This window comes from Ictalurus furcatus, chromosome 21 (genome assembly GCF_023375685.1).
Source record: "Ictalurus furcatus strain D&B chromosome 21, Billie_1.0, whole genome shotgun sequence".
Classification (NCBI taxonomy): Eukaryota; Metazoa; Chordata; class Actinopteri; order Siluriformes; family Ictaluridae; genus Ictalurus; species Ictalurus furcatus.
The window spans coordinates 12,861,220-12,889,012 of record NC_071275.1 but is presented as its reverse complement, the minus strand read 5'-3'; the positions used below and the strand labels follow the sequence as shown (position 1 = coordinate 12,889,012).

Sequence of the window (27,793 nt, the reverse complement as noted above, 5' to 3'; positions counted from 1 at the left end):
GCTTATCAACCTCTTCCTTCACCTCTCTTGAGGTAAAGAAGACAGAAAATGCAGATTATGTTACAGAGGAACTTCGCCCTGAAGTGTAAAGAAAACCTAAAAGAACAGCTTTATCTCTGAGAGTGCTGACACTGGAGACTCCTTCCAAAAATGCTAAATAAATGCCTCCTCACAGAAAATGACACCATATGAACAATAATTTTTTTTTTTATCCATTTATGTAGACCGTCTGCCATACGAGTACCTGTGAATTAACTGTTACTTTAGAAATGTAATAACATATCAAACACTGCTAGGAAATTAATCATCTTCTGGCCAATCAGATTTGAGCAGACTTGAGTTCTATGGGTATTGTAACAGCTCCACTTGCACCAAAACCCTGTAATCAGAGAGTCACCTAATTTTCATTCTATAGGATTTGCTCTAATTGATCCATAAGGATTTGATACCTGCAGTGAGTTTTGTTATGAAGCCAAACTCGTCTTACCTCTGATAATACGAAAGACTCTGCCTCATTATGAAAGGTGTCCAGAAGCAATGTTAGTGCCTCCCTGTGAAAAACCCACCAAAGTCAAATGTTAGGTACAATGATGACATTTATACTCCTATAGCCCCTTACATTTTCTGCCAAATTTGATCATTTGACAATTCCCACCCTCTAGCATGGATGACACTCGCAGTATAAAGCGCTATCTGCCCTCTTTCTCATACATGTGCTCACAGATGCCCATGATTGGATAGTGTTACTGTGATTGACAGGGGAGCGAGAGAGTATGCCGTCCCACCCAGAGAGCATGGTCAATTTTGCAATCTCTAGAATATAGGGCGAGCACTTCTCTGTTGTGCTACCTGAGAGCCATAAGTATTTTTATTTTATTTTTTTTATTACTGATCCTTCTTCCTTCCCTCACCTTGTCACAGTCTGCTTGATGGGCCTCTCCTGCAGCAAGATGCTGTGGTTCAGGGAAGACAGCATCTCATCATCCTCTACCTGCAGAAACAGTTAAAAAAAAATCAATTAAAAAAATTATTCACCGTTAGATTTTCTTCTAAAATCTGCTTATATATTATATATACACAACGTCATGTGAAAAAAATAAGTACACCCTATGGAAATTGTTGGCTTTTTTTTTTTTTTTTTTTTTTTTTTACATATTTGGACAAGCAAACATTCGATCCTCTTTGAAACAGTGCCTATTTATAAAGTTGATACACTATCCAATCACACATAAAATCGACATTTTGAACCCCAAAATTCATCACAGGATCTGCTAGTAAGTCTCGCAACTGTTGGTGTCAAAGTGCATGCAATTACAATCAGAAAGGGATTGCACAAATTTGACCTGCATTTGTGGCGTGCCAGGAAAAAGCTTTTGCAAGACTACAGTTTGCCAGTGAGCATATAGGCAAAGACCATTCCTTTGGAATAATGTGCTCTGGACAGACGAATCAAAGCTAGAGTTGTTTGATCACAGTAATAGCGGACATGTTTGGCAATGACCAAAGACAGCTTTTCAGGAGAAGCACCTCATACCAACTGTGAAGCATGGTAGTGGAAATGTTGTGGTTTGGAGTTGCTTCGCTGCCTCAGGGACTGAACAACTTGCATTTACTGTATCAACTATGAATGAATTCTGCATCATATCAAAGAGTGTTGTCAGATAGCGTGAGGCCATCTGTACGAAAGTTGAAGTTGAACTGAAAGTGGACCCTTTCAACAGGATAATGATCCTAAGCACACTAAGGAATGGCTAAAATAGAAGAAATGAAGGGTAATGGAATGGCCTAGACAAGGCCTGGATTTTAATCCCATTGAAATGTTGTGGGGGGATTTGAAAGGGGTAGTACATGCTAGAAAATCCTCAAACATCTTGCAACTGAAAGAATATTGCATGGAAGAGTGGTCAAACATTTTAGCAAGCCTGGTGGACAATTATGAAAAACACCTACAAGAAGTAATTTCTGCTAAATATGTTAAAAAAGCCAACAATTAATTATTTGATCAAGTTTGACCCCAACTTCTTCCCATTATCACAGCACGGATGGTTATCTAGCTTTGTGCGATAAGAGCACGGCAAACCCGAGTAATATGACGACAGAGGAGACAGTGTCCACCCTGCTGAATGTCAAGTTTCGCTATATGGAAGCTTTGATAAAACCAAAGTTGTGTGCACTTATTGCAGTAATGAACTGTCCTTCCACTGAAGCACGACAAGTTTGAAGTACTATCTTCGGGCGAAACACATTTTTGCTGATGTTAGCAAAGATGCTAGTGCTGAGACTACGGTGGCCGAGAAGTGCAAAACACAACGATAAATCCGAAAACACATTAATAGGTCAGAAAAAACGGAAAAGGTAGGTATATTTTGCAAATGGATTACTTACCGCTGGTTGGACGACACATCTGTCAATCAAGATATACAGGAAGTAAGAAATTATAAACAACTTTTTTTCTTGTACATTAGTGGACTTCTGTGTTTACGTTAAAGCATTTTTTGTCCATAGCGAAACTTTAATGTTAGAAAATAAAGTTTATATTGGCAAGAAATGAGAAAATGGAATTTATTAAGCGCTACTTTGAGGAAGGAAATTCAAATGCCGTGATTTTGGATATGCTGTTAACATACCATGACAAAGATTAGCTTGCACTCTCTAAAATCACACCTAAAGGACGCAGGTCTGTTTAGACAGAAAAATATTATTCCCCATTAAATGAAGTAAGGAATGCTATAAGAGCAGAGCTGTGTGGACCAGGACCGTTGTTCGCCTACCGGACAATGTGGTTAGCGCTTCAGCAGAAACGCAAGCTGCATGTAAAACATGATGTTATGCAGCTGCTGCAAGAACTTAACCCACAGGGGACAGATCAGAGGACACGCCATAGATTTGCTAAATTTTTATTTTAACCGCAGTACGGACAAAACATATTAACACACGAGCACACGAATTGACTTTCCAGTACTGGTGTAGTGCCGCAGCCTGCTGTACTTCCTGTATGTCTTGATTGACAGATGTGTCGTCCAATCAGCGGTAAGTAATTCAGTCAGAAAATATACCTACCTTTTCCGTTTTGTCTGATTTGTTAATGTGTTTTCGGATTTGTTCATGTGTTTATAATTTTTTGTTTTGTTTTCGGATTTGTTATCTTGTTTTCATATTTGTGTTTTGTTCTCTGCCACCATGAGACAGGGTCAACAAGCCATGCTTGTCAAACGACATTGGCGGAGTGCAGCCGGGGCAAGTTTGTCAACAAAATGACAACAGCAAAGTTAACTAGTGCAATCGCTAAATGGATCGCCACAGACTGCAGACTAATCAACATAGTTCAGGACTGGCGGCTTCAATACATCATTCAGATCATCTAGGACATCATTTAAGGCCTGTACCCTAAACAGATACCATCTGAATGAAAACGGTAGTCATTAAGTCAATTCTTTGGTGCTCTGTTTGCACTGTAGGTACATCACTGAGCTCCTAGGTGGTGAAAAGTATGTATCCTGCTCCGTGGTGCTACCTGCACCATGTCATCTCCTGCGTACAATGATGTTGACCCTGCCTACATAGCGCACTTCAAGGCTGCATTCACAAAGAACCTTAACGGGCAAAAGAAGAACTCAAACCTGTGGTGGTTAAAGGTAGCAACCGTTCTAGACACTAGGTTCAAGGAGCTTAGGTGCTTGCCTAGAGCAGAGAAGGGAGAGGTGTGGCAAAAGCTGAGTGAGATGCTGAAGGATGGAGAACCTACACCACAGACCTCTGGAAAAAAAGTGGAGCCAGAGCCACCAATGAAGAAGATGGCCCTCCTAATGATGGGATCAGAGTCAGATGAGGTACTGGTGCCTTGTACCTCTAGAGAGTGACAGAATAGAAACATGTCCACTACAGTAGTGGTCATCACAAGCAGGTACATATGGTAAGCTGGCCATATGGCAAAAAGGTACTTGGCTATACCTTCCTCAACAGTGCCATGTGAGAGAATGTTCTCTTTGGCAGTCCACATTCTGCAGAAGAAGAGGTCAGCTCTATTATCTGAAACTGTGAACAAGCTAGTCTGTCTGAGCAACTGGTTGGGGGGGGGGGGGGGGGGGCGAAAAAAAACCACATACACACTAACATTTTGGACTATGCACAGTATCTACGATTGTGGCTGAGGGGCATGGTCGAGCATCAGCTGTGCACGAAGAGGAGGTGGGCCGAATTGGCAGGCAATGCGTACTCACCTGTGCTGGATTAGCCAGAGTTTATTTATGTACGTCTGTCTGTGCTTTCAGTGACGAGCATGAGTGAGATAGAGAGCCGACCATCACAGAGATGTGTGTGTGTGTGTGTGTGTGTGTGTGTGTGTGTGTGTGGTTGAATGAGTCCGCTAAAAAGCGAAAGTAAAAACAGAGAGAATAAAAAGGCCTTTTGAGTTGTAATCAGCCTGCCTCCTTATTCCCGACCCAACCTAGAAGTGTTACAGCAATATAATAATGACAAGTCAAATCAAATCAATTGAAATATATCCGAGTACACGTTACAGGAGAAACTTGAGAAAAATATTTGCGCCGAGACCTTATTTAGATGTGTAATTGTGAACGTACTTTGTTATTATTTGTAACGGACATTATGTCTGACAATTTTTTATTTTATCGGACATTTTGAACTTTTAACGATCAAAAAAAATAATAATTTACTAGCTAATGGAAACTCTGACATATATACACACGTGTAACATTTGTCCAGTATAGCACAGCTGCCTATCTATATCTAATCACAAAACACCATGTGGAAGGTTTAAGCAGTCTATGCACCCTGATATATAAGGCCTACCATAAAAACAGCATGGTTAAATGAGCAAGCTATATAGTTAGCACATTTTACCCTATATTGTTTTTGTGTCTTCTGGTGCATCGACAATCGTGTGCTTTACGTTTCATTGTCATTATACATCTGATCATTTCAGCAAGCAAACACTTGGGTTACCATTATAAATACTTGTTATTATACATTACGATTGTCTTAGAATTAATGTAGTAAAGTAATATTACGGACCTCTCTCTCACATACCACTTATGTATTTCCTGAGTTTGAGTTTATCTTGAAGCGGCTTATACTATATTTTACTTTTATATTGTCCTGTCTTTCGTTTCTGTAACAACACAATCTCTATTACACCATGAAGAAAAAAAGAAGAGTTATGCTGTGGTCATGGTGCCTTAGAAGTTGTCATTTGAAAGTTATTTGTGGTAATATGCAAGTAATAACATTATTTCCCAGCTCTGCACATTTAACATGCAAAGTGGGGGACAATATACATACACGCCACCGTGAAAGCATGTTTTTGTTTGCGCATAAAAAGCTACTTTAACAGCACTTTTACATTTACAGGCCCGAGTGGCTATCGGTACTGCTCTACAACCCTGATTCCAAAAAATTTGGGACGCTGTGTAAAATGTAAATAAAAACAGAATGCAATGATTTGCAAATCTCATAAACCCATATGATATTCACAATAGAACATACAAAACATAACATGTTTAAAATGAGTCAATGTACCATTTTAAGAAAAAAAAATAAGGTCATTTTGAATTTGATGGCTGCAACACGTTTCAAAAAAGTTGGGACGGGGGCAACAATATCCCCCGCACCCACCCCTTACAGGGAGTTCTCATTCCCCTCCCTACTCTATGTTTTCAATACTGTGATGGCTCTTGTGCAAACTCAGGTCTCAAGAAAATGTGCTGTGTTGTGGTACTCACAGTGCGGGCTAACTCCATATTAACAGAGCTTCTCTTAGTGAGGAAAAGCTTGATGTCCCAATCAAACTTCAGACACTGCTGGATGTATTCAAGCCCAGCCAAGGTCTGAGAGCTGAGGGAGTGAGAGAGAGAGTGAGAGAGAGAGAGAGAGGCAAAAAAGCTCTTTGAATCTTTGTGTGTCCCTTGTGAAACCTAAAAATCATATGAAACATTTGCAGTGAAAAGTCATAAACTGAAACAATTATTAGTGTATTTTTTAAACGATACTGTCATCCTAATATACACAAATAAATTTGCACTATGTTTAGCTTTGACAAGAACTTGATTTGCCATTCAAATGAGTGAAGTTGAAATATGATTTTATCTGTGTTGTTTCGAAAACCACAACCTATTTCCCCCATCCATAGCCACTGAACTATAACATTTTACAATCGCTGACGTTTTTCTGCATTCCACTGTTAGTTACTACCAGCAGTTAACACCATGATTTATTGTTAATCTCATTAAAAAGCAGGCTACTTGATTCTGTCGTCAACACTGGTGGAATAATAACAGTGCTACACAGAGGAAGTCCCTCCCACTTTGCACAAGTTCAAGGTTATCGTGACGAGACACATTTCCGGCCAGCTGCGCCCTTAGCAAAAACATCCAACTCTTACACACAGTCACACATACCACTTGCTATTGTACTCTATGCACTATGACAGGTTGATTTACGTTGCTGTTAAGTTGTGTAATACGTTTCAGTCAGGGATTGCTCTCAACCACACTGGTCGGCCCACCAGCCAATCAGAGCAAATATGAACACATTAAGAATTACATGGCTGGATAGAGGTTGTCGCATTTTCGAGGAAACCCACTGTGGTTTTATGCAACCACAGAAATAAGCACAGCAAGTTTTTTTTAATGGTTTTTTTCTTCTGAGGGGCTCTTAGTTGAATGACAACTATTTGTACCACAAACCACTAAGCAGGCGCTTTTCTTTCGGAATCCCCCCTTCTTCCGGCCACAGCGCTGGCAGCAAACACTGACAAGGAAAGAAACTGCCTATATAACACGTCACTTGTTACATTGTCTAGGAACTACTTTTCATGACTGACCCAGTACACATACTTTTTGTGTGTTTTTTTTTTCTAAACATTGAGTGAGATCTGGGCTGGATGCCCAGGCCTCTGTGCCCAGTGTGAGGTGGGCATTATAGCCACAGGGGAGAGGGGAAAGAGAGAGGTCTGGGTGCCATGATGGCAATGGAAAGGCATTACAGGAGGCCTCTGCATGGCCTGGTGCCAAACTTTCAGCAACATCATTCAGCAACTCTAAACCATTGCACCATTTGTAAATCTTCTGTTGTGGCATGTTGCAGCCAATCACTAGGAAATTTTTTTTTTTTTTTTTTTACAGCATTTGACAGACGCTCTTATCCAGAGTGACTTCCATTTATCTCATTTATACAACTGAGCAGCTTGAACTCAAAAGCTTCCGATCAGCAGGCCGTTGTAACCACTGCGCTACCACTGCCATTTACGTACATTATTTAGATACAGGAAGCTCATGGACCATAGATTAGCTCCAGTCATTGAGAAAAACAAGGGACGGAAACGTATGCACTTATTCTCCCGCATCAAGTTCAAACCACACGTCGTTTCTGTGGCATTAGTCAAGTGCCACTACGGACCAAAACATAACCACCTCGAATTGTCTTATTTATAACCATAAACTATTCACTTAAACATTAAAAGGTGATCGTTGTCATCATTCACTCAGGATAGCTGATTCTCCTTACCTTTGTAAGCAAGGAATTTCATATAACTGGAGCTTTACAAATTTTAGTTGAATACTTCTGGTGTAGAGAGTGATTATGAAACTGTAACTGGGTGGGAAGGACTTCGAGAACTCAGGCTGGAGATCTGGGCAGCTGTACTTTGCACTAAACAGCCAGGAAGCCCACTAAGATCTTCGGTAGGAGTCAGCGAATAATAGGAAGGTGACATAGATGGTGGGTGTGAAAGCTCCAGCTCGAGGAATGAAAATGAGCAGCAGGAATTTATAGGGAGGTGGAGTATCATTTTCAGTTGTGGAGGTGGAATTTCAGTCATCTTTCTTTTTTCTTATTAACTTTTGCTTTTATCGCACCAATACCATGCTTTATCAGAGAACATACCTGGAACTTCTGAGATCAGTCAAAACAATTAGTTCATTTCTAATGCATGCTTCTGCAATATTCCAAGGCCAATGTTGCCATAACTATCATCAGCAAATATACTGTGCAGCCCTAACAAATGCTTTCACTTTTTTTTAACTGAGAAAAGAAAGTGCAGTGCCAAGTTCCTGAAATACACAAAACGAAGCTGGTTTTGCAGATGCTGCACTGCCACTTCTTGGAGTTCACTTGTAGCTCTTACTTGTTGAGATATTCGGCTTGGCCACACACTTTCATCAGGTAGTCGTCCACATCGATTAGGTCCAGGTCGTCATGGGCATAGCACAAGGTCTGGTATATCAGCAGCTCAATGGTGGATGAACCTGAGAAACCAGAAGAGGATTTTTCAATAGAGGTTTTAAGGCAGCTGGATAATTCAGATTATACCGATGCCGTCTTTCCAGTAATTGGAAAGGCTTCATCAATAGAGGGTATGCATGTGACGTGACAGCAGCCGGAACTCGCCGCGGTCACGCCCACTAAGTGGCAAAAAGACTGAGCGGAGGCATTAGTGTACTTTACACAGAAAAAATGCATCTAAAATGGGAAAAAGCTGGTGTGCTATTGACTGTGCTAACAAGGTGTCATCCCACATACTCACTCAAGATATAACTGCAAACATCAGCGCTGCTACATGCGAACATGTCTTTCCAAGTCCTGCCATACATTTACAATGGCCTGTGAAAACTGTCCCTGTCATCTCTGCAGCTATCCAAGGTTTCAATGGGGGCTCATTCATTCTCTGACTGTGTTTTACCTTCACCAATATATAACGTTAGTAAGTGGAAGCAGTGTTCGCTACAAAAAAACTAGGACTAGCTAGCTTACGGTTTGGCAGATAAAATTATATAATAAAATAAAAATATTTGTACATACCTGTCCACATACAACCTGAATGTTTATTGGTGTTCTTGTAACTTTAATTGCTCCAACATATCCTGCCTTGAAGACGGGACCAAGCGTCAAGGCTTTTGTATGCCTTCAGGTTTTGCTTACTGTATTTCTATAGTGTCGAATTCAGGTACATATAAGTGTCGGGAGAACCGATTTCTGGCCACATGCCAATATCCATGGACCACAGGTTCTTGGGCAAGTTGTAAGGGTTACTGTCGAGTCCAACTGCCTTTAATTTAAGCTGATATTCGTGAGTTATATTAGCGTTTTCGCAGCTTCCCCTATTAAAACCAGCCATTTTACTGGACGTTTTGCCACTCAGTCCGGCCAAGGGGGTGTGTTCAGGTGTGAAAGTGACGTCAATGCATAACCTCTATCGGTCTGATGTCTAACACTGCACAATATCATATCAACAGACAGGAAAAACTGATTGGGGGATTAGAGAGTATATAGAGAGATATACTCACCGTTCACTTTAACTGGAACACCAGCACACCTTCTTATTTATGCAGTTACCCAATCATTCAGTCATGTCGCTGCAGCACATTGCATAAAATCATGCAGATACAGATAACGGCATAAATGAGCAGGTGTACAGGTGTTCCTATTAAAGTGGACGGTGAATGTATTATGCCAGTCTGCAATACAGACTCTGTTTAATCGATAGAAGTTTCCAATTGGTGCCACAAGCATGGCTTTTCCTGTCCATACACACTTAACCATCTGCTCCATTTACACAGAACTGCTAGCCAGCAATCTGGAACAAGCCAGTAAATATCTTACACTCAAAAACTCTGGGATGAAAAAGCATTTCATCCCATTTAAAATACAAAAGAGAATAAATGGACCATCCATATTTTTTTTACAATTATATCTGCGATTAGACAGATAGAAAAAAAGGTTTCTCTCTCTCTTTTTCTTTTTAAATCTCCATTTTCCTCTTTCCCACATCCAACAAATTTCTTAAAAATAACAGAACTACAAGTGCCTTTTTCCGAACACTGATTCTTACACAATCAAGCAAAGGCCATCTGATCGGATACAAATATAATAACCACCTACAAATATAATAACTGTATATCCACATGGATATACAATCTGAGATAAGACAAAATAAAAGAGAATGTACAGGTTCCTTGGTTTGTTCCTGCTTACTCAGGAAAGGCCACCTTCCAATCATAAACACAGGCATGACTCATGAAGTGCACTGAGCAAATACACTCCACTGACAGGAAGGGGTGGAGGATGGATCACCAAGTTCACAGAGAGACGCGTCTCTGCCAAAATAAGCTGTAATCAATTTAACAACTAGGTAACAACATGCTTTAGGCTTGCTGATCTGATTGTTGTACTCTGTATTTCTGTAAATATGCCCTAGTTTGTATGAGACTTTCACGTAAGAAGGTCTCAAACTAATCCAGCCCTCTCTGCTTGTGTAGGCATATTTGTGTGTGTGCTCGTTTTAGCGGGTTGAATGAAAAGTTGGCTATTTTAATTGAAAACACAAAACAGATGGCTGGCACACTTTCCTTCCACTGTAATTTCATTAAGAGGATTCAGAGCTGAAAGCCCTTGCAGTCTATCAGATGAGAGTCTCTAGTCCTGGCCAAATGTTTCTGCTGCATAGATACAATGCCTTGCACAAGGAATCACCCCCTTGGCACCCCTATTTGTTGCATTATAACCTGCAATTTAAATGGATTTTTATTTGGATTTCATGTAATGCACATATACAAAATAGTCCAAATTGGTGAAGTGAAATGAAAATAATAACTGGTTTTTAAAGATTATAAAAAAAATTAAAAACGGAAAAGTGGTGCGTGCATACGTATTCCCCTTTTGCTATGAAGCCCCTAAATAAGATCTAGTGCAACCAATTTCCCTCAGAAGTCACATAATTAGTTCAATAAAATCCACCTGTGTGCAATCTAAGTGTCACATGATCTCAGTATATATGTACCTGTTCTGAAAGGTCCCAGAGTCTGCAACACCACTGAGCAAGTGGCACCATGAAGACCAAGGAGCTCTCCAAACAGGTCAGGGACAAAGTTGTGGAGAAGTACAAATCATGGTTGGGTTATAAAAAAATAATAATAAAAAAAAAAGATATCCAAAACTTTGAACATCCCACGGAGCACCATTAAATCCATTATTAAAAAATAGAAAGTATATGGCACCACAACGAACCTGCCAAGAGAGGGCCACCCACCAAAAATCACGGACCAGACAAAGAGGGCATTAATCAGAGAGGCAACTAAGAGACCAAAGTTAAACCTGAATTAGCTGCAAAGCTCCACAGCAAAGATTGGAGTATCTGTCCATAGGACCACTTTGAGCTGTACATTACACAGAGCTGGGCGTTACGGAAGAGTGACCAGAAGAAAGCAATTGCTTGAAGAAAAATATAAGCAAAAATAAGCACGTGCTGTTTGCCAAAAGGCATGTGGGAGACTCCCCAAACAAATGGAAGAAGGTACTATGGTCAGATGAGACTAAAATTGAGCTTTTTGGCCATCAAGGAAAACGATATGTATGGCACAAACTCAACAGTTCTTATCACCCACAAACCACCATCCCCACAGTAAAGCATGATGGTGGCAGCATCATGCTACGGGGATGTTTTTCATCGGCAGGGACTAGGAAACTGGTCAGAATTGAAGGAATGATTTATGGTGCTAAATACAGGGAAATACTTGAGGGAAACCTTTTTCAGTCTTCCAGAGATTTGAGAATGGGATGGAGGTTCACCTTCCAGCAGGACAATGACCCTAAGCATACTGATAAAGCAACAAAGTGGTTTAAAGGAAAAACATTTAAATGTCTTGGAATGGCCTAGTCAAAACCCAGACCTCAATCCAATTGAGAATCTGTGGTATGACTTAAAGATTGCTGTACATCAACGGAACACATCCAACTTGAAGGAGCTGGAGCAGTTTTGCCTTGAGGACTGGACAAAAACCCCAGTGGCTAGATGTGCCAAGCTTATAGAGACATACCCCAAGTGACTTGCAGCTGTAATTGCTGAAAAAGGTAGCTCTACAAAATATTGACTTGGGGGGTTGTAAGGCAACAAAATAGGAAAAATGCCAAGGGGGTGATTACTTTTGCAAGGCAATGTAGGACGGTGCACAGCTCTTCAAGCTATGTACATTTTGATATGTATGTGTGTGTGTGTGTGTGTATATGTATAAAATATATTTTTTAAAAACCGGTTTGACAAGTTTTGTCAATCATAAACCTAAGGCCTATTAAACTGACACATCACAGTTGTTTCCTGAGCTGCCTACCGGGGGATCTAATACACCAGACACAAATTCTCAGGAGGATATCAAGCCAGTAGTAGAGAACAGCAACAATGGCAGTGCATGGGTTCTCCAGGCCAGCACCTAACCAAATTTTCCAGAGCTGCTTCAATGAGCACACTTACATGAACACTAATTCTCATAGTGACATCTATCACGTTATTCAAGTTTACCCGGTAAACAACACATTACAGATCATAAATCAAATTAAAGCCATGCTTGGATTTAGCCAAGTAGGTTTTTCACAACAATTTTCAGATATCAGATTAACAACTGTTAATCGGATATCTTTTTTTGCATGAACCTGAACTTAACTTAAGCAGATATATAAAAACTGTTCTGGACCTAAAAAAAAAAGAGAGACAGTAATATGTGCAATTTATCTACTTTAAAAATAAATATTTACTTTGGGAGCTGGCACATTAGTAGTCAGTATCAACTTAATTGTGCTTCCAACCAACCAAGAAATTCATAACTCAACGAATCTTGGAAATGTATTATATTTTATACCATTTGTCCCACAGCTCTACTGGATCCATCCAACCCCAACATTGATTACATTCCAATAACAGCAGGTCTCAAAGTGCTTTAATCCTCGTATAACACAACAATTTTTTAAATTTATTTTTATGAAAGTTAGTTCCTGAAGACTTCTCTGTGCCTTAAAATCTAAAAGGAACAGCTTTACCTTTAACTGTTACAAAGTGCTGACAATGGAGACTCCTTACAGAAATGCTCGCAGAAAACGTCATCATAATCCATTTATGTGGAGGATCCACCATAAAAGTTGCTGTGGAAGCTGTTATTATAGAAATGATTGTGCATTGGAACCAAAAAATTGATATAAACTTGTGATTTGCCTTGCAGCTGGAACTATTTTCACAACTGCATTTACAGGAAAAATAATCAATGTTGGGGAATTAATGGCCCTCAACTTCACATCGAGCCACATCAGACTACGCAGGCATTGATTATTTTCCTATAACGGCATACTCCTTCGTGTTTTATTCCATGCATAATGTATAGATTGGAAAATTGGAATGCTACAGCCCAACATGTTACTGTAGAAATAAAATTAAATTGTTGACTGACTCAAAACTTTGATTGAATAATTGCCAAACCTTACTCTGTCAACAATCACATTATTTTATAAACATACTCTAAACATACTGAATGTCAGTACACTCTGGCTTACCATCACAGGTGAAGATGAGTGGCTCTCGGATGTGCTCGCCAATGACTGTGACCTTTATGCTGACCCCGAGCCCCTGCTGCAGCTCCTCCTGTGCCACACATAGGCTCCACACAAACCCCGCGTTCTTAGAGCGGTCTGTGCATGGGTAAGCCGAGCGCAACCTGCACACACCAACACTACACTCAGAAAACATCATACTGGACAACGCTGACATCATTAAAGGAGGATGCCCACTGTGCTGCATAAAAATATCCTTTTTTTTTTTTTTTTAAGATCACTGATCTAAATGGCAGTGCCTACTGAAGCCATGAATTAAAGCACACTCAAAAAAACTGTAAAACTAGTAAAACGCATCATGAATGATTTCAAAAACTTGTACTGAATTAGGTTTCCCTGATAATAATATAACTGACTCCTGATTATCTTGATATAATCTTAAAATTTTTTCACATTACTTCCATTTATGTTAGCCTATAGAGTATGTCTGACATGATACCATACATTTTTATATCTGCAAATGTGGTATATCTAGTTTCAGTTTAGTCTTCACTATGTAATACTGTAACCACATCTTCATTCTCTTGAAAGGGTAGTTTCATGAAATGGTAGTTATGCTTGTTGTTCCAAGCAAAAAAAAAAATCACAGCTTTGATTTCACTGCTTTCAAGTTCAACTTAAAATGTACTGGTTTATTTTGTTTTGCTATGAAAGTGGTATTTGATTCGACAGGTTTTTGTGCATTTGTGTAAAGGATTTTTTAAAATATGAACATTATATTTTGGAAAAAAACAAAAACAAACAAACAAAAAAAAACTGATTGTCCACAGAAGCTAAATCACTATTAAAAATGCAAAAAAATCTAAACAAACTAAGTGTTAACTGGTAAGAGGTTGAATGTTCAGCAGTAACACACATTCACTCATCTGAACACCTGAACATGTTACTTTTTTCTGTAAATATATGACACTTCTTACATTTATATACCATTACATGTTCTAATCCCATTACAGTTACTGCTCTCATAAAAACACAATTACTTTTGTTTCTAAATATCGCTAAATATAACATCAAACTACATATCTGATCAAAAATGAATATTTTAGTCAGAGTTACTGCGCTTCCTTTCTACTGCGCGATGTTTGATTGACGCACATGTGTGGACTCACACTCATTCAGTGAAGTTTAATGGAGAGTCACTCGCTGTCAGAATGAGCCTTCATGTAAAATGTAAATACTGGTGTGAACTTCTAACATTTACAGATAAGGATATAAGTGTCATTTCTGCGCTGAAGAAAACATGTCTGGAAAACATTAAACAGTACACACATCTGTCGCAGCATCTGACACGACAAGCCACGTTAATACACTTACGAGTTTGTTTGAAGAGCTTAATATATAACACTCATGTTTTGGACGACCTGGATCGTGAAATTTTCCCCACAGCAGCTTACTCTGTGACCTCTGATGTTTCTCAGATGAGTTTTATTCATAGAAATGTGTTTTTCTCCAATGTGATATGTAGTCACTGACAAGGGTTATCCACAGTGACATCACAGACCCGACTAATCCATAATGAAATTCGTTGCCGATTATTTTAATCATTGATTATTATTGATTGTATCAGTTAATTATTGCAGCCTTACTGATTATATAAAAATATTACATAACCATAGATTGTGATAATTTGACATAGTAGTATATTATTTTGAATGTTAACATTCTTTTTTCTTTTACAAGTTGTATAAAGGACGTGAGCATAGAGAACTCACACGTCGAGCATATGACAGAAGGCAGCCACCTCCTCATCACGCTCCTCAGAAACCTGGAAGAGCTCATAGCCAAAACCATTGAGTCTGGAACGAAGCGACACCTGCATGACAGGAAAATAAAACTCAGTCCTAATTCTTGCACCACTATTCACAATAAAATACATATGTTACAGAAATAATTAGTCTAAGGAGTTACATGTCCAGTGTTTATAATTATGAAGACTTTATTAACAATTAACTCTTACTTAACCAGCAAAACAGTGAACCCAGTAAATCTCATTTATAACCTGTTATATGAATATCGAATCAGGTACCAAATCTGACACTGCCGCTAGAAACATTATTTCTCTGTAGTACATACCGGATCAACTGACACCCTGCGGTTGTTTCTGACACCCTTTTGCACAGGCAAGTAAGTGCGAGGTGGCACCTGAGGGGGTAGCGTCTTGCTGCGAGCCACAGGCTTCCCAGATTGGTTGGAATTAACTTTTTGTTGCCTAGGTGACTGCCTACCACTACTGAGCCTCATAAGGGAGTCGTTCAAGTTGTCATAGTTCATAGTTTCTCCAGAGGGAAGCTTGGGTTGATCCACCTCAGGGCTGAACAGGTTCACATCTCTGGGAGCTGAACCCCTGCAGAGGTGGAACGAGTCTGGTTGAGGTATTGGATTCCTTGGTGGAATCGCTGGAGGAGGTTCATCCGGGGGTGGCAACCCCTTTGAAGGCCCTTCAGTCATCCACTCATAATCGTTCTTTCCAGGATTCTCCAGGATATAGAGGGGCTCCTTGCTATAGCCATGCGGATCTACATTCGATCTCGATGGGCTGGAAACTCCAGGCTGGATGAGGTTGAGAATTGGATCAGACCCTGATAGCCCTTGGCGCAAGTTTGTCCCAGGTGGGCTGGGGATACGTCTAGATTGTGTATTTCTGGATGGCATGGTCTTGCCTCTCTCAGACTCCCCACTACCACTGGGATCTTTGTCCTGTTTAAGTCGAGAGAGTGCATCATACTCCATCTGCAAAGCCTCAGCCAGTACCAGCTCTCTGGGACTTAGACCCAGAGACTCCAGGCAGCTCCAGCGCTGCTCGTTGTCATTCTGTGTCTGTGCTGCAGACATGATCCTGTAGGGAGCGATGCCCCTATGCTGGGTGGTTAAAAAATAAGGGGATTTGGAGGGAGAAAAGGCCTCTATGAAATCCACAGCAGAACCATTGAGCCCTGTTGAGAGATAGGAGAGCAAAAAGGGTATTAACAGTTGACTATTCACATCCCTTTGTCTAGAACACATAATTTAGCCTGGCATTACATACCTCGTCCATAACAGGAAGTGCTCACCAGTATAACGCATATACCTCATTACATGGGAGTCTAATAGCCACATGACCAACAAACTACACACACAACTAATTAAATACACACAAAATGCCTTGAAATTTATGCTCCATTTGAATCAAAGACAACAGTGACATTTTATCCAAAGAGAACCCCAGATGGATTTTGTTTTAGCAGGACAGTCATCTGGCTCCAATTATCTTTGCTTGCTCAGCAAAAGCCTCTTGTAGGCTGAACATGGCCATCAGCACTCTGCAGGCAGCAAAGCAGGGAGTCATCATCCTGGCCCCAGAAAAACTACAGAACAGTCAGACTCTAGGAGGTCACTGGGTTCTTTATGAATGTGTAAGAATGTAGCTTGGATGAATGAAATGGATGAAATGTTTATTGTCCATTTATAGCCCAGAATCAACTAATCAACATGAGTAACTGTCCTACACAATCTATGTAGAATAATCAACTGTTTTATAGGTCACGAATGGCTAAATTACTAGAATCGCGTAAGACCTCTGTACCTCTACCCTTACAGTATATTTATAGGAACTATGAATATACGTGAACAAGCAATTTGTAAACGCCACACCATTCGAAATAAAGCATAATACTGGAGACTTTATTAATCAACAACATTAGCTAAATTAGACAGCAGGCCCACAAGCTTAACATGGAGGTTCTGGGGTTCCAGGTCACCCTGTAATTTCAAACATGGTCCAAAGCTGTAGCTGTAGTGCAATCTCACACGCCCCAAATCAGTTTGTACTGAAATACTGAGAAAATCTTTAAGATGTTAGAGGTCTTTGCTTTGTGAAATTAACACATCCGACCCAAACGCCAACTTATATCAGTGGAATCAGCAATCCAAAATCCAAAAGTGGCGTTAACTGAACTGAATGTTTTTGGAGTTTTGATGAAAGTTAACTAAAAATCTAAATTCAAACAAATAAAGCATCACTATACAGTGTTCTGTACAAAACCACATGCCAAAACACATGGCCTGGCTAAAACAGCTAGCTGCTGCAAGAGATAAAGCATCTCTTGGAAAGCTTATTTTATCAGCTTTCCAAACTTATATACAACATGATGTATACAATAGGTGTTTGCCCTCACACATGAATTCTAAATGTGTCCGCCATGGACAATGTAAAATTAAATAAAAAAAGTCTTATGATTCACACAAAATGAGTGCAGAAGAAAGAGTGGGTCAATACTACTTACTTCTTTTGTTCTAAATCACAGATCAAAGTTACTACGCTATTAGTAGGGGTGTAATGGGGCAAAAAAAATTCTAATTCCCTACATATGATGTCTCAATACAATACATGTTTGATACAGAAAAAATAAGGATTTCCTTATTATTATAAAAATACGGAGTGCCTCAGGGTTTCCAATTTCAATCGATTTAAAACTTCAACGTTATGAAAATACAATAATTGAAACTTTACCATGATGGTGTTTGTGTGACTCTTAACAGCATATAATAAAACAAAAGCTGTGGATCAAAAAGTATAAAAAATAATAAACATGGCCAATTAAACATTAGCTCTATGGCCAGGAGAGCTGGTGTGCAGGGCTGCCAGGTCTCAGCATAATCCCCCCAACTGTTCTCTCAAAAAAAAAAAACCACAAAAGATCTTAAGGTAGGTCAAATAATTTTCCAATGCTTACAGCGTTGTCATGTTCCTCAAACTATTCCTGAGCAATTTTTGCAGTGTTGTAAGCGCATTATCCTGCTGAAAGAGACTGCAACATCGTTTAGGTAGGCGGTACGTGTCAAAGTAACATACACATCAATGCCAGGACCCAAGGTTTCCAAGCAGAACATTGTCCAGAGCAACACACTTCCTCCGCCAGCTTGCCTTCTTCCCATAGTGCATCCTGGTGCCATGTCTTCCCCAGGTAAGCGACGCACACGCACCTGGCCATCCACATGATGTAAAAGAAAAGGTGTTTCATCAGACCAGGCCACTTTCTTCTATAAATCCTCCCGCTCAGCCGATATGTGATAAGACAGATTTTTGACGCCATACAGTGCAATCTTCCTAATTCTGGCCAAAAAAAACCACCCACTCAGAGGTGAAGTGAGCATTCGACAGACAGTAAAATGCCCAGTCATCATCTGCTTTTTAACATGACGTTAAGTAATGTCACACACAACAGCACCCCGTTGCGCAACAAAGTCTTAAGGCGGGTACGGGGTCAGACAGTCTTGAGGTTGTGAGCCCTCACAACCTCAGACACAAGGCTGTCTGTCACATGCAACAGCGAGCACGCACACAACAGGAAAGCTCCCGCTGAATACAGAGAGTGACTAGATGAGAACATCGTATGCAACATAATACGAGATGGTAAGTTTGAAGTCCTAGCATTTAAATCCATGTGTACTGTATTTAATTGTCCACGATTAATATAAAACCATGTGTCGTGTGTACCTTTTCATGTGTTGATGTGATGCTAAGAATGCATGTAATGGTAAAAAGTATCCGCCTTTTGTCATATGGGCTCGACATAGCATTGCAGATATACACAACATGATGTTATTATGTTGAAGGACCGCAACTCAGTCCATCGACGTTCCTCTGCATGCAGTGCTTACCCATAATCCTCTTGTCTGCACTGTGACGCAAATACACAAATATGCTTCAATGCCGAACTATAAACCAGCCTCATCTGACTGAAGGTCAGCAGTACAAATCATTGTTTTTTTTTTCCCCCCGGACAGTCACCACAACTCAAAGTTTCTCTGAGAAGATATTTTACTGACAAACAATCTGAAATGTGTGATCTGGAAGAACATCACATATTACAAGAGAGTACATGAAGTCATCTTTTTAGTCTTCTAAAAATCACAGACATCTGCTGTAAAGCACAAGATTCAGACTAGGCCTGAAGAACAAATTTCAATATTCAAATACATGACCTGCAAGGCCTTAAATGGGACAAACTGCGGGGCAGTTTACACGACAACGTTTTCAACTAAAAACGGAAAACTTTTTATGCGGTTTGGCTGTTTGTTTACATGACAATGGCGTTTTGGGATCTGAAAACGCAAACTTCTGAAAAGTGCAAGTTTTTGAAAACGTAATCTTTTGAAAACGGGTTTCAAAGTGCAAGTTTTTGAAAACGATGCCGTTATCGTCTCTGTGTAAACGTACAAAAACAAGAATCTGTGAAAACAATGACGTTATGCGCGCGTGTATTACGTGTTCAGTCTATAGGTACGCGTGCGAGTACTTCAAAACAATGCGCAAGACATTCAAAACTACAGGACTGTGTTTGTGCTTCTCAAGATTGTGAGTTTATTGACACTTCTCCAGCAAAGTGTAGATTTACTGCATCACTACTACGACCAGCGGAGACGCATTTGTTACAAATTATTAACTCAAATCTATGCCAACGAGGGGTATTCCAAATCTTACAATTATCTTTGTAATTGTCTGTTTTGGAGTATTTCTATCATTATATTGCTAATAAAATATAGAAAGCAGACTGACTGCCAGTGTATTTAAAAATGAACACGCTGTTTAACAGAATTCTGACCTGGATCACAAGAAAAGCTAAAAGATGGGGCTGAAGACAGAAAAATCCATTTCTACAATGAAAAAAACTTTATGCACATTTCATGTAAATTACATTGGAGACGTCTCAGCATTTATCAACCAAGAAAAATAAGCCACATCTATATGCTCAAGCGCGAGTTTCCACAACTCTTTATGACAACCATGAATAATTTCTCAAGTCTAACTACCGAGATTCTAAATAACTGAAGACAGAACTTTTTTTGCACTCCACGTACATCATAAACCATTGAAATCGTTTGAGAAACGTAAACATTATTGTGCTTTTTATCCAGAAAAACCACAGCTCCTCCGTTTACCTGTATTTGTTTATAGGGCAGTCTTGCCCGGATCAATATGGCGGACATGTTGACGTGGATGCTTATGTGAGCAGGTGCACAGCGTTTCTTTACAAAGTGACGTCGCCAACTACTGGCCTGGCATGCATAATACAGCGTTTTTGGTCGTTTTCACGGATTCGTGTGAACGGGGATCGCTTTGACAACGTTGCCATTTGTATGCAAAACTTTTCAAAAACTTTTCAGTTTTTAGTGCATCATTCCCATGTAAACGTAACCTGAATTTTACAAATCGTAATTAACGAACACTGTTTTATTAAGCAAAGCAAATCAACCCTTATAATAACCAACATGCAGACCTGCAGGTTTTCCAGCATCTTTCTATTTATTTGCATAACTGGACCCTATTACCCTGGATTCCTCCAGTTCTCTATTTCACCTGCACCAAATCTGGAAGGGCCTGTTCAATAGCTAATTGGTTAGAACAGGTGGTGGACCAGATGCAGGAAAATGACAAAATACAGGGGGGGGGGGGGGGGGGTACTGAACGGGTCAGCATTTTTTTTTTCAGTAAATATATTTCCAGATGAGGCTATTCACATGAAATTTTCACCAGACTTTGGTATTAACTCAAGAAATCTGGAAATATAAAGAATTCACAACATTAAAGTCCATAAATATAGTTATGTGTAATAAAGTGGAATGACACAGAAAAAAGTATTGGGCATGCTAAGAAAAAACAGTTCTCCAAGGCAAGGTAAGGCAAGGAACCAGCTGAAATCCGCAAGTAATTATATACCCCCTATCTGTGCAAATTAATATCAGCTGGGTTAATAAATTGATGGTCTATAAAAAGGCTTTTCTTACCAAGGTGTCATCCAAGAAACATCTCATTATGGGTAAAAGCAAAGAGCTCTCCCAAAACCTTCACAACCTCATAGTTGCAAATCATATTGATGGAATTGGATACAGTTGTATTTCAAAACTTCTGAATCCTCCAGTAAGCACCATTGGGGTCACAATCCGCAAGTGCAAGCAACATCACACTGTCATCAACCAGCAACACACAGAAGCTCCTCGTAAGGTTTCTGAACAGGGCGTCAGAAGAATAGTCAGAAGAGTAGCCCAAGAGCCAAGGACCTCTCAAAGAGCTCCAGAAACACTTGGAGGCAGCAGGTGACATCATCACAGAGAAAACAATAGGCAATGCACTACACTGCTCACGCTCACCCCGCAAGACTCCATTACTACAGAAAAGGCATGTCGAAGCTCGTTTAAAGTTTGCTACAACTCATTTGGACAAGCCTATGAAATACTGGGAGAGTGTAGTCTCGTCAGACGAGAGCAAAATTAAATTTTTTGGACTGTCATACTATACACCATGTTTGGAGAAGAAATGGCACTGCACATCACCCTATAAACATTATACCAACAGTGAAGTTTGGAGGTGTGGGGCATCATGGTGTGGGGCTGTTTTTCCATCACATGGTACTGGCAGACTTCATATAATTGAAGGAACGATGATTGGAGCCCTTTACCGGGAGATTCTTGAGAAGAATCTGCTGCCATCCACCATAATGATGAAGATGAGACGTGGGTGCACCTTCCAGCAGGACAACGATCCAAAGCATATAGCAAAGGAAACTCTCAATTGGTTTCAGAGAAAAAAATCAAGGTGTTCGAATGGCCCAGTCAGTCACCTGACTTGAATCCAATTGAACAAGATTTAAAGACAATATGTTTAGAAGAATGGGCCAAAATCACACCTGAATACTGCGGCCGATTAATTTTTTCATTCAGGAGGCGTCTTGAAGCTGTCATTACAAACAAAGGCTTCTCCACTAAGTATTAAATACATTTCAGTTAGCGTGTTCAATACTTTTTTCCTGTGTCATTCCACTTTATTACACATAACTTCATTTATGGACTTTAACGTTGTGAATTCTTTATATTTCCAGATTTCTTGAGTTAATACTGATGTCTGGGGAAAATTCCATGTGAATGGCATCATTGGAAATATTTTTTATAATTTACTGAAAAAAAAATGTTGATGCACCTAATACTTATTTCCCCCACTGAATGCAAAGCAACAGTGCTTGTATTAAAATTCAGGTAATGGCAGCAACTTTTTGACTTTTCTGAGCAGCATTCTCCACATCGCTGCCCATTCTCTAAAGAGTACAAGAGAATTCCTGCACATGCATAAAATGAAACCTGTTCAAAACGACAAGATTTTAACTGGCCATGACTTGGTAAATCGGATTAGCAAAGTACTTGGAATATAAAGGACTTGTTTTGATGCAATATTTAACCGCTCAACCTCCAGCTTCTATAGCAGCGCTACATGAATAGAATGAGATGGAGTAATTTATTGCCATATGTACATATACATGGGAATTCCTTCTCGGCTTGACCTCGGCTTTGACCTGCACTGACAGCAAGACTGGCACTGGGGTTTTCCCCTCTGCTCATAACAATGCGCAGGAAATTCTCACACACTTCTGCCCACAGTCCTCCAAACAACAGGGACAGATTGCAGGAGATGAGTGGAGAAAAAGAAAAAGAAACAGACATGTGACACACGTAACTCAAGCGCTCCATACTTTGACCTCTTTTATGTGCACCCCCAAAATTTATGAGCACATGTGCTTCTGGGGTTAATGCCACTTTAAGAGGGGTCTGAATAAAGTCTTAAAGAACTGCTAAGCCTACGAACAGTGGGCTACACTGACTCCTCAGAGATTAGCTCTCTTTTGGCTTTTTGTCAACCACTCTATTTAGCACCTGTTTTTCCCATTTGAGCGCAGCTGAACATATGCGTGCATACAAAGATGCACAGATACAAGGGCTCCATAGTATATGAAAGTCAGACCTGATTCAACCATGAACAGGGCTAATCTCAGTCACAGGTAGGAGAGTCGACTACCAGAGAGATATGACGGGCGGATCAGATTACAGAGATTATCAGGCTCAAAGGACTGAAAGGAGATTCACAACCCAGAAAATGTTTGTAAACAGGCAGTCCAGACATCAACAGATGGATCCATAGCGCTATGTGCACGCGACATCTACTTCCAAACGGCATCTCTGTGCCTGGTCTCCTTTTCCCAGGAGTGTGATTCTCCCATCATCTCCCCATTCTGAGCACCAAGGCTTTTTGGCCGCAGGGAAGCAGGAGCGAGAGGAGGGGTGGGAACAAGGGCGGAGTCTGCATTGTTCCAGCCCTGGGACCCTGGAATCAATCCCCCACCGAGATATAATCCCATTCAATTAGGGGCGGCTCCCAGATTGGCCAAACAAAAGACACAGAGAAGGGGACAACACGTGAGCCAGGGCCGGCACAGACACGTTCACACGCCTCCGAGAAACGAGAGACAAAGAGGCCGCTGTCATCTATGGCCATGCACCCCACACACACAAAACCCCCCTCCCCCCCCCAATAACACCCACTCACCAACAAATAAACCAGCACCCTCTTACACACAGCTTCCCTCACAACCCGAGCGGGAAAAGACACCCACTGCTGCAAGCCAATAGGCAAGCATCTAGCGATATGTATGCCATTTTGAACTTCCCTTAGCTCTCAGTAAAAGGAAATTGTAGGAGATGCTCAGTACTAGACAAAATAATCACAAAACCCACAGGAACTAAAGTGGTACATCCAAATATTGAGCTACAGGTAGAAATACTAAAAGATAAAGTTTTTGATAAAATATTAATATACACAGTACTGTCGTCACAGCAAGTTGAGCCTCCACCTCAAATGAAGGTTTACAAGTTGTACGAGATATGCGCTTTAAGTCAATTTGTGGCCTTTGTTTATGGTGTGTCTTGTGATTGTGACTGACATGTCCATGACATGAAATAGGATACTGATACTTAACATCAAATTGGCACAACCATAACTAAAACACTGGCTCCATTGGCAAACCCTGACCTTACCTGGCAACTACTATCAGCTGAAAGATTTCCCTGTGATAAAACATCAGAACTGTAGTTTTTAAAATCACGTTCCCTGAACTAGTAACATGCAAAGAAAAAGTGTGTCAGGTGAACACAGTACAAGATGCCATTCATATTTTAAAAACATAAGAAATTCAAAAAAAAAAAAAAAAAAGTATCAAGACACCATCTAACAGCTGTGAAAACTACCAAATGCCCAGGCCGCAATCAGCTGGGGTTAGAGAATGATAGTGAAAATGAACGCCGCGATTGGCACCAGATCAACTGTGATTGTCATAAGAGATTATATAAGCTAATATGTCCCGTGTCGTGTGCAGCGGGTTGGGGTGCGTGTCGTGTTGTGTCGTGTGCAGCGGGTTGGGGTGCGTGTCGTGTTGTGTCGTGTGCAGCGGGTTGGGGTGCGTGTCGTGTTGTGTCGTGTGCAGCGGGTTGGTGTGCGTGTCGTGTTGTGTCGTGTGCAGCGGGTTGGTGTGCGTGTCGTGTTGTGTCGTGTGCAGCGGGTTGGTGTGCGTGTCGTGTTGTGTCGTGTGCAGCGGGTTGGTGTGCGTGTCGTGTTGTGTCGTGTGCAGCGGGTTGGTGTGCGTGTCGTGTTGTGTCGTGTGCAGCGGGTTGGTGTGCGTGTCGTGTTGTGTCGTGTGCAGCGGGTTGGTGTGCGTGTCGTGTTGTGTCGTGTGCAGCGGGTTGGGGTGCGTGTCGTGTTGTGTCGTGTGCAGCGGGTTGGTGTGCGTGTCGTGTTGTGTCGTGTGCAGCGGGTTGGGGTGCGTGTCGTGTTGTGTCGTGTGCAGCGGGTTGGTGTGCGTGTCGTGTTGTGTCGTGTGCAGCGGGTTGGGGTGCGTGTCGTGTTGTGTCGTGTGCAGCAGGTTGGGGTGTGTGTTCTGTGTCGTGTGCAGCGGGTTGGGGAGTATGTTCTGTGTCGTGTGTAGCGGGTTGGGGAGTGTGTTCTGTGTCGTGTGTAGCAGGTTGGGGAGTGTGTTCGGTGTCGTGTGTAGCGGGTTGGGATGTGTTCTGTGTCGTGTGTAGCGGGTTGGGGTGTGTTGTGTGTAGCGGGTTGGGGTGTGTTGTGTGTAGCGGGTTGGGGTGTGTTGTGTGTCGTGTGTAGCGGGTTGGGGTGTGTCCTGTGTCGTGTCGTGTGTAGCGGGTTGGGGTGTGTGTCGTGTCGTGTGTAGCGGGATGGGGTGTGTGTCGTGTGTAGCGGGATGGGATGTGTTCTGTGTCGTGTGTAGCGGGTTGGGGTGTGTTCTGTGTCGTGTGTAGCGGGTTGGGGTGTGTTCTGTGTCGTGTGTAGCGGGTTGGGGTGTGTGTTTTGTCGTGTGTAGCAGGTTGGGGTGTGTTCTGTGTCGTGTGTAGCGGGTTGGGGTGTGTGTTGTTTCGTGTGTAGCGGGTTGGGGTGTGTGTTGTTTCGTGTGTAGCGGGTTGGGGTGTGTGTTGTGTCGTGTGTAGCGGGTTGGGGTGTGTGTTGTGTCGTGTGTAGCGGGTTGGGGTGTGTTCTGTGTCGTGTGTAGCGGGCTGGGGTGTGTTGTAGCGGGCTGGGGTGTGTTGTGTCGTGTGTAGCGGGCTGGGGTGTGTGTTGTGTCGTGCGTAGCGGGCTGGGGTGTGTGTTGTGTCGTGCGTAGCGGGCTGGGGTGTGTGTTGTGTCGTGCGTAGCGGGCTGGGGTGTGTGTTGTGTCGTGCATCAGCGGTTCTGTAACCTGTTCGACGGGTTTCGGTACAGCAGATAAGACTGAACATGTCGCATCTCCTGAAAAAAAAAAACACACACAAACCCTGACACAGAAAAGGCGGAGACAGACCGAGAGTGTGTGTGAATCTGTTATTGACCGAACAGAAGACTGATGGTGTGAGATATTGGCTTTCCCTTCCCCCTCACTCACTTTCCACACAGAGCAGATGTAAGGGATATAAATTGAACAGGTTGCTGCTGTATTTATTGATACAGCCCATCATCATCATGCAGTGCACTCTGGGAGAAATGGTAAATAACTCGCATAACCTGCTATTTCAACTCCTTCCCATTTCAAACTTTGTTTACACTGCTGTTGGACTTAGAAACCATCCAGTGGCACACAAACAGAATTCTGCAAACACTGGTGACGAAGGAGTCCTAACATTTCACAATATTCACTCGAAGTGGATTTAATATCCAGCTATTTACAATTTAGCATTAGTGTGAAATCGCTAGAGGGGAAAACAGTGTTCAATGCTTTCCCCCCCGAACACCATCTCAAATCTTACACCAAATCTGTCCGGTGCGTCATTTTATTCCACAAAATCACAGTCATGAGTGGTGTGTATGTGTAGAGGCTCGGTGTCCCTGCACGAGCTCTGTGCGAAACGCCGCGTTCAGCGCGAACGTAAATAACATCGTCACTGCGCACCATACCGCTAACACTGTGCTTCCCAACCTGCGAATCACACAGATATGGGTTGTGTGTGTGTGTATAATAAAAACCAGCACATATACCTTATCTACGGCCTTTCTGGAGCCTAGGTCATGCTCTTCAAACCCCGCTTCCAAATGAATTGATCCGCGATTGATCCTTTGGATGATCAGCACCGGTGCAGGCGCCAGTTTCCGGTCGGTAATGGCCCTGATTCGCGCATGGGTTCTAATACATAGCCTTCTCCACGCTTCTATGTTTCATATAATGTAAGCGACGACGCTAAATTGCGCACAGCACCGAGATTCTGTGGCTGACTCGCTGAGGATTTTCGGTTTGGGTTTTTCCGCGTCGAGATTCTCATTCCAGCGCGCTTTCGTTAGTGAAGCTGGAGACTCAGAGGGAAGGCGAAATAGCAACGAGGATTATCACCCCCCCTGGTGGACATATGTGTAATAACAGCCACAGTCCCACAGACACTAACACTTACTTGCTGTTACTTGTTAATAATTAGGTGTTTGTTTTGTCATATTTTAGTGGTAATTATGTAGGTACAGTAGAGGAGCACTATTATATTATCAATTATTATATATATTTGATATTTATATATAACACAGTGGTTCATCACAGTGGTTCGTGTAATTTATATATAACACAGTGGTTCACAGAGCTTTTTTTAGAGGATTTTTTAAAAATTGTCGAACGATGATTTCATTAGGAAGTTACGCCTGATTTCAAGAAATAGAAACACTCAATTTGGATGATGATGATGATGATGATGATGGGTTATCCTGCTGGGTTGTGGGGAACCTGGAGCCTATCCTAGGGTGCATGGGGCACAGGGTGGAGTGTACCCTGGACAGGGTGAAAATCCAGCGCAGGGCATTCACACACTACGGACACTTTGGACATGCCAATCAGTTTACTATGCATGTCTTTGGGCTGGAGATGGAAACATGCTGGAGGTGTGGCCAGCGTGCGCCCCGCTGTAACTTTCACAATGCTAATTAGTGATGGAGATACAGCGCCCTCTAGTGGTAGATAAGCGTCTACACCAAGAATGACAAACGGGCCCACTAAATGAAGTTAAAATCCGTGTTCTAAATTAAAAGCATCTTGTGGATAGTAACTGAATTGGAAAAAAAAGAGCTAGTCTCTGTTAT

At 41.4% G+C, this 27,793-nt stretch overlaps 1 protein-coding gene across 2 annotated transcripts in view; it reads right to left on the bottom strand.

The window, feature by feature from the left end:
• pik3c2b (phosphatidylinositol-4-phosphate 3-kinase, catalytic subunit type 2 beta) overlaps positions 1-27,047 on the bottom strand; it is a 60,377-nt gene extending 33,330 nt beyond the window's left edge. For both annotated transcript variants that reach the window (XM_053652599.1, XM_053652600.1), the window contains exons 1-8: positions 26,714-27,047; positions 15,463-16,322; positions 15,102-15,202; positions 13,333-13,493; positions 8,144-8,264; positions 5,742-5,853; positions 912-991; positions 488-551 (exon numbers count right to left, since the gene is read on the bottom strand). In XM_053652599.1, the coding sequence (XP_053508574.1) occupies positions 488-551; positions 912-991; positions 5,742-5,853; positions 8,144-8,264; positions 13,333-13,493; positions 15,102-15,202; positions 15,463-16,221 (1,398 nt within the window). In that variant the 5' untranslated portion in view covers positions 16,222-16,322; positions 26,714-27,047. The remainder of the gene's footprint in view (positions 1-487; positions 552-911; positions 992-5,741; positions 5,854-8,143; positions 8,265-13,332; positions 13,494-15,101; positions 15,203-15,462; positions 16,323-26,713) is intronic.
• Positions 27,048-27,793: the final 746 nt, after the last annotated feature.